The 9,363-nt window shown below is 42.0% G+C and overlaps 1 protein-coding gene across 1 annotated transcript; it reads left to right on the plus strand.

The window, feature by feature from the left end:
* Positions 1 to 2,074: 2,074 nt before the first annotated feature.
* On the plus strand, positions 2,075 to 3,235 carry LOC121812276 (odorant receptor 131-2-like). The gene has a single exon (XM_042213962.1). It carries the CDS (start codon positions 2,185 to 2,187, stop codon positions 3,133 to 3,135), a length of 951 nt encoding a protein of 316 aa, XP_042069896.1. The 5' UTR covers positions 2,075 to 2,184; the 3' UTR covers positions 3,136 to 3,235.
* Positions 3,236 to 9,363: the final 6,128 nt, after the last annotated feature.

The following is a 9,363-nucleotide window of genomic DNA, read 5'->3' on the forward strand; positions in this document are numbered from 1 at the left end:
CCGGACGAAGACAAAGGACAATCACCGTGACTTTGTTTGTAAAATTGCCTTTTGTTGTGAGCAAATGTACTTCATACATTTGGGGGCGGCTGTACAAAAGGCCCCGTAGTTATGGTTTTATTCTGTTCAGTTGTTAGTTCACCTGTAGTTTTTAGAGTGGCCAGTAGAGGTCACCCCACCGCTTTGTATGAGAGACTATGTCCAGGGAGAGACGTGGGCAAAGCACCTGAGCTTTTCTGCTCCAGATTACTGGCAGAGAATTGGTTATTCTGTGAGAAGTGTGCGTTAATGAGCAACGTAAGTTGGTGATGTGTGAGGATGTGATAATAAGATGTGTTTGGGACTGTAACCAAGGTTAGGGGGGAAATGATTATGTTTCTGTCTGTGCCGCTAGCGGGTGCTAAGCTAAGCTAAGCTAAGCTAACTTTCCTGCCGTGTGGTTGGGCATAGCTGTGTACCTGGTTAGCTCTCTCAGGGGGTCTATGTGTGAGTCGTGGGTAATATATGGCCTATGGTATTAAAGGGGATGTTAGTTTATTTCCCGCCTGTGTTTATGTTGATGTACTCTGGAGATATTGTTGTGAACACTTTAGTAATGTAGTATTTTCTTTCTGTTCCGTTCAGAGACCACACACACACACCCATGCCCACGCACCTAAACCTGTATGCAATACCTGCTCCTCTGACAATCCCTGTTACCTTCAACTGTGTGAAGTCAATACAAGAGTCTGCACTATCCTCGGTGTCTTCATTGTCTCCCTTCTGAACATTCATCCGGGCCTTGAGCAGTGTTCTGGCCGACACTCCGGGGAGTGGTAGCTGCAAACCTGAACTAGCACCTTACAGTCCTTCCAGTACAAGCTATCTATCCAACATTAATGGTCCTTCGACGACTTGTTAATGTATGCACACACACCTCTCCCAATAGCCTTACCAGAGGCAGCAGTTCGGTCTCCTCGGTGTATGGAATGAGTCTGGAGCTGAATGGTGCACTCTGGGACTTTGTTTGAGAGCCAGGTCTTGGTGAAAATAAGAGCGCAGCATCCTCTAATTTCCCACTGTGTTGTGATGCTGGCTCATAGTTCGTCCAGTTTGTTTTCCAGGGACCTCACATTGCCCAGTAGGAGGCTGGGTAGCGGTGGTTGGCTAGCCTGAGCTTTTAGCCTGGCATGGAGCCCCCGCTGTTGCCTCGCTTAGGTTGCCATCACCAAGTGCACCTGGGACTGGCTGACTAACTAGGGCTCGGTGCTTCGGGGCCTTTCTGGGGGTGGTGGTGGCGGTGTCTGCTGGGGCGAACAATGACTTGAAGGTCCGGTGGAAGGGTAAAGTCCAGAAGATTGTGCGAGTTACCAATGTCCAGTATTAGTAACTCGTGTACTGTCACCCACAGCTTGTTATTTAGGTAACAATGGACAGTCTGAGCTGGAACAATGGAGTCAGTGCAGAAAGTTATGTAGTCAGTGTACAACTCAGTAAGCCCATTGATGTCCTCACTGTGAGGCTCACAGAGTGTCTGGCAGTCAGGGCCTTGTAGCCCTAATGCTTCTTCTCACAGTCAGCACATATTGGGGGGTGTGAGGTGAATCAGGTTGTGATCTGACCTACATAGTCGGAGGAGGGAGAAGGAGCTGTATTGTTCCTTGACGTCCATGAGAACAACAACTCTCTCAACCGACATGGCTGAAGGAAAGTTATTAAAACAGACCAAAGTCCAGGTAAAGAAAAAAAGAATAAATAAGAAAAAAAGCAAAGCTAAAGAGAAAAAGCAGGAGCAACTGTACCAGGCTGCACGCTGGTTGACAAATGCACATGTTTGGAAATCATAGCATTCTGTTTTTATTTACATTTTACACAGCATTCAAACTAATGGGCATGAAGTGCTTCATAACCAGAGTAACAGTAATGGAAAACAGTACAACACATATATTATTACCTCAACCTACAAGAGGGAAAGAAGGATTACATCACCAGTTAATGATCTGGTAAACATGTTCGTGACTACGAAAAACATTATAAATTGTTTGTGAGTTTTAGAAAACCCTGCAGAACAGCTCTGCCCACACGAGAACAAGAACTGAACCTCTGCTGCTAACTCTTCACAGGTTAACTGTACTTGTGTGCTGTTTAATTTTGTTTGGTATTGTGCTTTTTTTTTACTCTGTAACATTTGCCTAATTTTCTTCAATGTCTAGTATATCTCAGACTCTCACTAACATCACTGTTGGGTATCAGGCATTAGCAGAACGAGTCATGATTTCTACTCTGACAACACTTCCAACCTGTGTGTTTCTTTTCATCAATGGCATCATGTTGTTCACTCTGAGGAGTAAACCTGTGTTTCGTGAGACCTGCCGTTATATTCTTCTGTATAACCTGCTTTTTGCGGACACTGTGCAGCTGGCACAGAGTCAGATTCATTTTCTTCTTGCAGTTCTTAGAATAACAGTGTCATATCCTGTATGTACTTTTCTTGTCAACTTCACTCATCTCACAGCTGTGATATCTCCTCTCACGCTGGTTGTGATGCCTCTTGAGAGATATGTTGCTGTGTGCTACCCACTGAGACATGCAACCATCATCACCATCAGAAACACAGGGGCAGCTATCACTGTGATTTGGGCCATCAGTTTTTTAAACATTATTATTCGTACTCTGTTGTTTTTATCACTATTTGAAAAGCTGGGTAAAGTAGAGGTGAAAGACCTTTGTGCTGACATAACTATTCTGCTCGGGACAAAGTCTGATCATTTTGACAAAGCTTTCACTTGTATTGTGGTTGTGGCTGCTGGTGTGGCAGTCATTTTCTCTTACATTGGTGTGATTGTAGCAGCCAGGTCAGCCTCCACAGACAAAGCCTTGGCCTTTAAAGCTCGTAACACACTGCTCTTGAATCTGATGCAGCTCTTCTTCAGCCTCTCCTCAACTATTTACTACCCATTACTCGTGCCTCTTTCAGTGACTGTTACAAGGATAGTATTTGTTCGCATTCAGAATGTTTTTTATCTTCTCTTTTTCATCTTACCCAGGTGTCTGACTTCTCTCATTTATGGACTAAGAGATCAGACTATCAGACCTGTCCTCATATATCATCTGTGTTGTCAATTGAAATGCCCAGTGGTAGAAGACAAGGGATGACATGTTTAGCTTTGATGGAGGCCTTTGTTGAGCTGCATATTTGAGAGTTTTTCAAGGCACTGTAAACTGGTGTCCAACATGTATTATTTTGAGACCAAGCTTACATAGCTATAGCCCTGTACTATTATTTCCCACATTTGAGGGTTTACTTTTTGATGAAATCCTGGCTCCTCCATCTCCTGTTTCTAAAACTGTGTACACACTGGAGTAATTTAAGTTCTCTGTTTGCACATGTTATTATGGAAATGAGTTGTGGAAGGAGAGACTTTACATGAGGTTTAGGGAGACATTCAGAAAAGAGCTTTATTCGAATGGATTATTATTGCATATTACACTGTGAATCAGGCCATCATAAATAGAAAAATTATCATCACAGGTCCAATATTTAGGCTGTTATTAATAAATATTTGTTGTTTTGTCACATTTTCCAGTTTGCTGTTATTTTTTCCGTTGATGTATATTAATTATACAATTTTCCTCAAGACAAATATTATGGGGAAATATCGCCATGTAGTTCCCCGCCTCCCAAAAAACAAGCCACCTGTATTGTGATTTTCATGGCAAAATTTCTGTTTGAGCATTCAGAGGGTTTGGCTAACAACATGGTTATTTAAATGATTCATACCAATTTTAAACATTTTGAACAACAGTAATATAAACATTTTTTGATATTTGATGATTAAAAACCTTAAAATCCTCGTATCCGTACAACTTTAAAATATTTTTGCATCTGTGTGTGTGGAGTGAAGCTGTGGAACAGACTAAGTAAAGATATGAAGTAACGTCCGAGCACGGCACAGTTTAAACAGCAGTTTAAGGAGATGGTTTTTACAGGGTACAGGGACGAGGTGGAGATTTGATCAGGTGTTCTTGTCCAATATTTTCATATGTGTGTGGGTGCACGGGTATGTTGGTGTGGGTATATATATCTTTAGGTTGTGTGGGTTATTGAAAATGTGTATATGTGTATATATATATATCTATTGTCAAGAGATTTTTGTTTTTATATAATTTGATCAGCTTCATGAAATGTGTTTTTCTGTTGTTTAAGCAATCTAAATGTCTATGTGACTTTTCACCTAATAACATGGCAATCGTGTTAATCCCTGAACAGCATCCACAGCGAAATGTATTAACTTAGAACTACAAGAAAGAGAAGCACTCTCCCTCATGCCTATCAGATTACAAACTGCATACTATAAGCAACAGTGGCTGAGGTTTTTGCACCAGTGAAAAGGTATTCATTCATCTTGCTCCCTAAAATATAACAGGACAGTAAATTTTGTTTACTACCATCTAACACAACCAGGTTAATCAGCAAGCATCCAATGAGTTTTCTGTTTGATGTTTGTACAGCATTTAATTTTCAGATGTGTGAAAATTAATATACAACTTTTATGTTCCCCTCTGGGGTTCAAGGTATAATTGGCCATTTTTGACTACTTTTGATTTTACCTGTAGCTCAGATTTAAAAACTATTTACTTGAAACGTAAATGGAATTTTTAAGTTAAAAAAATGCACCAGTTTTGCAAACAACAAAGTTATAAACTGTTCACCTAAAAATGCAGCCAAGGAGGTTTTTGATACAACCATTTCAGACTATTTACAGAACAATTGCGTGTTCTGTATCAGATAAGAAGGCACACAAATTATTTGTGCCACTCCAAAAAAAAAAAAGTTTCTGTTCACTATAAGACAGAGGAGGACAACACAGGCCTGAACCCTGCAGGTCTACACAACAGGAGGTGTATCACTTCTCCTGTTTTCCACCTGGAGACAGTCCGTTCTCACTCCTGAGGTATAACACCCTTACGATTTGTCATGTCCTGCGGCATTAACGAGGAACGCAAAAGGTGACCTTCGGCATTCTTATGGTAGGCGCTGGGTTATGTGTGAAATACAGTCAAATGACGGTGCCGCAGTAAACACGTTCAAGCCATGTATTCCAGCCCTAACCATAACCTTATCCCAGACCTTATTATATTACATTACATAGTGTTTTCCAAAGCAATTTAAGGAAAATGAACAACATGTGTGGGTTGATTCCAAACGGTTCTCGTGTTTCCTCATTTTTCCGATCTCATCATTTAGGAACATGTTGGGTGCCTGGAAGCGTAACATGTTGACGATTTGTCACCTAGCGCAAAATATTACGTCTCAGGAGTGAGAATGTGTTGTATTTACAGTGCAGTCAATCAGAATCAGCATACTTTCTAAATCATAATATGTTCCAGATTTAAGAAATAGCACTAATACATACAAATCGCTCATTAATAAATATCAAGGATTAATATAGGTGATTATAAATAAATATCAAGAATGTTGACAGGAATATTACAAAGTAGAAAAGAGTGCGTGCAAAAGGGTGTAATTATTGCAATGTATACAGTGTGTTAGATGGAGGAGTTGTACAGAGGGATGGCCACAGGCAGGAATGATTTCCTGTGTCATTCGGTGGTGCTTCTTGGTAATCTCAATCTCTCACTGAGCGTGCTCCTGTGACTAGCCAGGAGGAATTATCCAACATTGTCTTTATCTTGGACAACATCCGCCTCTCCGACATCGCCTTAAGAGAGACCAGCTCCATCCCCACAACATTACTGGCCTTGCAGATCATTTTATTGAGTCTGTTGGCAATCCTCAACCTGCTCCCCCAGCATGCAACAGCATAGAGAATAGCACTGACCACAACAGACTCATAGAAAATCCTCAGCATTGTCCGTCAGATGCTGAAGGACCTCAGCTGCCTCAGAAAATAGAGACGACTCTGGCCCTTCCTGTAAAGTGCTGTGGTGTTTTTAATCCAGTCCAGTTTATTATCTATGTGTACTCTGAGGTACAGTGGCTTGCAAAGGTCATCGCACCCCTTGAACTTTCCCACATTTTGTCACATTACAGCCACAAACATGAATCAGTTTTATTGGAATTCCACGTGAAAGACCAACACAAAGTGGTGCACAGGTGAGAAGTGGAACCAAAATCATACATGATTCCAAACATTTTTTACAAATAAATAACTGCAAAGTGTATGTACAGTCATCCACAATGTCCACACTGACCCCCTGGATTGATTTCCTGGTCTTCCTGAAGTCCACGATCAGTTCCTTGGTCTTTGCCACGTTGAGCTGCAGATGATTCTGCTCACACCACGTGACAAAGGAGTCGACCACAGCCCGGTACTCTGTCTCATCATCCCTGCTGATGCATCCAACCACCGCAGAGTCATCAGAAAACTTCTGAAGATGGAGGTCTCTGTGCAGTGGCTGAAGTCTGTGGTGTAGAGGGTGAAGAGGAAGGGGGAGAGGACAGTCCCCTGTGGTGCTGATCACCTTGTCAGACACACAATGTGGAAGACGCACATATTGTGGTCTTCCTGTCATCCAATCCAGGACACCAAAGAAGCATCGACCTGCATCGCTGTTATCTTATCACCCAGGAGGGTCGGCCAGATGATGTTGAATGCACTTGAAAAGGTAAAAATCATGACCCTCACAGTGCTCGCCGATGATGGCATCCTCAGCTCCAAGGCAGAGCTGGTAAACAAACTGAAGGGGATCCTGCCGGAAAGTAATTAAAACTTTCCTTCAATCATGGCTTGGTAGGTGCATGACATGCAGGTAGTGCTTGGCAGAATGTGAACATGCAGACGGTGGCTTGGCAGCATGTGTACGTGCAGGTAGTGCAGAACATGGATTGGCAGGACGTGGATGTACAGGCCCTGATGGTGTGTAGACCCTCCGGCTTGGGCAGAGCAGGTCCAGACAGCGTGCAGACCTCTGGCCCAGGCGTGGCAGGACTAAGTGTTCCTGGGCCACACAGTACAACAACCTCTGGTTGAGACATGGGTGGGCCAGATGGCGCACTGACCTGTTGATGAGGTCGCAACAGGTTCTGGTTGCTCTGGCTGGGGCTGCCAAGGGTTCACAACTGGCTCCAGTCCTTGGTGCCACTTGGGCTCAGGTGGAGTTGGACCCACTGGCTTGGTAACTATAGCAGGTGGCAGCGTGGAGGCAATGGCAGGCGGCGGGGAGGCTGAAGGAGAATGGGCAGGCTTGGCTGAACACCCAGCTGCCAAAGTAGGATACTGGATGGGCTCTCCTGAGACTTCAGCAGATGTGGAAGGATGCTGGACAGGCTCACCTGTGCTACAACCATTGTGTAGTGCGTAGTGCCGATATGGGACAGTTTCCAATTTCATTGTACTATTGTACTAGGTATGACTGAGCAATGACAGTAAAGAGGTATCTTTTATGTCTTATACAGTTTCACTGTATTGCAAATAACACCCAACTTTATCTGACTATGAACCAGTCTCGGCAGATGACTGCCCCTCCCTGAGTCAGGCTCTGCCAGATGTTTTTTCCTGATAAGACTGAGACTGTGGTGTTTAACAGTAAAATCCCTCGTGCCCAACTCTGTGCTGCCCTGGGTTCCTTTGCTAGCTCTTCCTGTGACTATGTCAGTAACTTGGGTGCACTGCTGGATAGCTCGCTCAAACTCGATAAGCAAGTGTCTGCTGTAGTGAGATCTAGCTTCCACCAACTGCGCCTTAGGCATTATGGTCCACATGAGGACCTGGAGAAGCTTATTCACGCTTTTGTGACCTCCAGGCTGGATTATTGTAACTCCTTGCACGACGGTCTTCCCTCTTCTCTTCTTCTTACACTGCAAACAGTCCAAAATCCAGCAGCCCGCCTCTTGACTGGTACCAGGAAATTTTGCCCTATTACTCCTGTTCTAGCTGGCTTGCACTGGCTGCCCATAAAGTACCGTATTCAATTTAAAATATTACTCCTTACATTCAAAACTATTAATAAATTAGCGCCGAGTTATCTTAGTGAACTTCTCAAACCACATACTCCTGCTAGAACACTCAGATCTGCCACTCAACTACTTCTGACCCGACCCAGATCTCGGCTGAAGTCCTGAGGTGACCGTGCGTTTGCTCTGGCTGCCCCGGGACTGTGGAATACCCGTCCTCTTGATATCTGCACATCTCATTCTGTAGCACTGTTTAAATCACGACTAAACACCCACTTATTCAATCTTGCCTTTCCCTCTAGTTAATATTTCTTTTATGATATTATATTATGCACTTTTATGCTCATTTAATTCCTTGTTTGTTCTGCATCTGTTGCTTTCCTATGTGTCAGTGACAGCTATCTGCTTGCATACCTAGTACTTGCTTTGGTCCTATTTCTGTTATCTTCCTTTTATTCTCTATGTTACCTGTTAAGCACCTTGTTTTTTAAGTGTGCTTTATAAATAAAGTTTATTATTATTATTATTTTTATTATTATTACTCCCTTAGGCAGTATTATTAGAAGGCATAGCATATATTTACACTGCTTCATTGCTAATTTATTTATTATTGTTAACAAGTTTCAACCTTTAAGATGCAAGTTAAGGAAGTTTTTAGGAAAGGCAGTGGAGATTAAAGTTTTCTCCAATCATATTGAACTTGTTTGTGCTTGTTAAATTTTGTCCCTACAGGGATACACATAACACTCCATTAAGATTAATGATGCCAACAGGATAATTCAGTATTTATCATTTGAATAATTAATGTGCTGAAATAAAAAATCAAGGGACTGTTAAACCTCTGAGTATTTCATCAAACTAAAAACAAAGTTTACAAGAGAAAAAACATAATTATTTGGAAAGTTTACTCACAGCTCTTACTTCAAATAATTGTTCATTTCCTTTGTTAATGCTGGTGTTTACAAAACTGTGGAATGAAACCTAAACCACTAACCTAACATAATTTAACAACACTGCATAAAATACCTTTTGGAACCTGTGGTATCCAAAATTTATGATAATAATGACAACTTGTGTCATTCTATGTACTAAATAGATAAATTAAAGCATGACCATCAGGCATTTTAATTTATTCTTAAAAGGATAATATTTTGGACTAAAGGAAAGAATTATAAATTGGTCCATTTTGTAACTCTGTGAAGCTGGATTTAATATTTAGTAGTATTATTTAGAACATGTTTAGTCCCACCTTCTGCCAGCACAGAACATTGGCTCACTAGTGAAAGGACCCATAAGTCAGGGGAAAATAAGGACACTAAATGTATTGTTATTACTATCAGGAAGTCCTAAAAACTCCCTGAAAAGCCTTCAGCTGATCCAAAATGCTGCAGCAAGAGTCCTGACAGGGACTAGAAAGAGAGAGCAGATTTCTCCTGTTTTGGCTTCCTGTTAAATCCAGAATTCAA

The sequence above is a fragment of the Haplochromis burtoni genome, unplaced genomic scaffold, assembly GCF_018398535.1.
Source record: "Haplochromis burtoni strain Fernald_Lab_line unplaced genomic scaffold, NCSU_Asbu1 Contig_505, whole genome shotgun sequence".
Lineage (NCBI taxonomy): Eukaryota > Metazoa > Chordata > Actinopteri > Cichliformes > Cichlidae > Haplochromis > Haplochromis burtoni.

What these genes read in the sequence shown, in the direction of transcription:
- LOC121812276 (XM_042213962.1), top strand. Translation starts at nt 2,185, where the DNA reads ATGTCTAGTATATCTCAGACTCTCACTAACATCACTGTTGGGTATCAG.